Source organism: Atta cephalotes (assembly GCF_000143395.1).
Source record: "Atta cephalotes unplaced genomic scaffold scaffold00033, whole genome shotgun sequence".
Classification (NCBI taxonomy): Eukaryota; Metazoa; Arthropoda; class Insecta; order Hymenoptera; family Formicidae; genus Atta; species Atta cephalotes.
Window position 1 is genome coordinate 918,061 of NW_012130097.1, and position 1,930 is coordinate 919,990.

Sequence of the window (1,930 nt, forward strand, 5' to 3'; positions counted from 1 at the left end):
GAGAGAGAGAGAGAAAGAGAGGGTTAGTTGATGAAGGGTTAGTTGATTACACATTTATAGAAATGGGCATTCAAGATTGGAAATTGAATCATTCTTTTTCCGATTCAATTTTCATTCTTCAGAGTGAGATTCTACTCCAAAGAATTTAGAGTGTGGGATTGTGCCTTTATTACTTTCAAAATATCGTTCCTTTATTTTAACAATGACATATTTTTAAAAACGTGTTTTCAAGTTATTACACGAATGAGTTAGGTAAATATTATTCTAAGACTTTAGAAACAAGACCGTTTATATGAATAAATTAAACTATAATATGAGACAGCCAATTAAATATTACTCTATTATTAATTATTAAATATTATTCTATTATATTTAATATTATTCTACTAATCATTAAAACTGAATTAACTTCATAAAAAATTATTAAAATATTACAACTTAAAAGATAGTTTAGAAATATTTTAAATCCTTAAAATACCACTCTTTAAAAAGGGATAAGATTTCGTGAAATGAAAACGATAAAAATTCGATTATGTTAAGATAATTCTTTATTTCTTTACGATATTATTTGATTAATTAATAATTTATGTCAAATGAAGAGAAATAATTTTCTTTGTTTTTTAGAAATTTAATTTTTTAAATTGTGTCACTTTTAAAATAAGGGGACGATACTCGAATAATTTCAGAAATATTTGTATTATTTACTTGTATTTGCTCCTTTTTGACCTAAAAATTATTATTTGTAACTTGACCGAATTTCTTAGATTCGCCTTCGATCTCTACAAAAATACGACGCTGGATGTAAACTTGTCGTTTACAAATCCGTATCACAAAACCACGGCAGTTAGTTATAATCATAAGACTAAGGTACGTGCTTTACTGAGATAGAATCTTCTACTATTTTGTTGTTTCGCGTTCGTGTAATTCATTTCATTTTAGGAGTTGTATACGTGGAATAAAGGCAACCGATTAGCTTATCCCGTGAAATGGCAGGAGGTTGAAAAGGAATCATCTTCACGATACACGCATGTACCTCGAAGAAACGTACGTAGGAGCATCACTAATCGCCGCGAGAACGTTAATTAAACAAGTTTGACGTGTAACGAGTTCTCTCCCTTCGAGCCTTCTCGCGAGCGTATTTATCTTGTAACACGTGCCAAAATAAAACAGTTTAAACGAGATTAGTCAGTGTAATTATTGCTTATTAACAAATTCAGAAATTATAATGATGCTAAGAACCATCAGATTTACATTTAAGTACGTCATGGTCATGCAAAATAATACAAAATCATGTATAATCGTAACATAATTTTTAAAATTGTATTTTTAAGAGGATATGTAATAAGGACATAAAAATATATATAAGAGAAAATGCGTATAAGCTTTTTTTTTAAAACAATTAATTGTCGTTTATCGATAGCCTTATAACACTATTTACATATATCATAATTTCATATATTCTTTTACTCAATTAATAACAGAAAATTTAAATTTTAAAAATAAAATCATTATAATTGCTAATTGAGAAGAGAACGGAGTCATGGCACTCGATTACCTTACAAGATTCTAAAAAGTAATATATTATTTTTTATTTAATGTTTTATTTCAAAATTAAAATTTATCTAAAATGTTTTATGCACATATGAATAACTACAAAAAGATATATTTGATGAAAATTTTAAGTGATAATTCATATAAGAAATTATGACATTATAAGATTAGCATAAGTAATTGCATACTTAAATGCATGTATACCGTAATTTATGCAATAATCAGATTTTTCAAAACTTTCATACAACAAAAAATTAAACATAATTGTCTTTTTTATTTTCTGAAATTTTTTTTGGAACAGCTTGTTGATGATTGTTGACTTGATAAGCTACTGATAAACATTATTTTCTTATATCGGTAAATAAAAATTTAATACATT

At 26.2% G+C, this 1,930-nt stretch overlaps 1 protein-coding gene across 1 annotated transcript in view; it reads left to right on the forward strand.

Annotated features, from left to right (window-relative positions):
• Positions 1 to 1,086, forward strand: part of LOC105621338 — an 11,257-nt gene extending 10,171 nt beyond the window's left edge. Inside the window, exons 14-15 of the mRNA XM_012202803.1 lie at positions 765 to 867; positions 940 to 1,086. Of these exons, the coding sequence (XP_012058193.1) occupies positions 765 to 867; positions 940 to 1,086 (250 nt within the window). The remainder of the gene's footprint in view (positions 1 to 764; positions 868 to 939) is intronic.
• Positions 1,087 to 1,930: the final 844 nt, after the last annotated feature.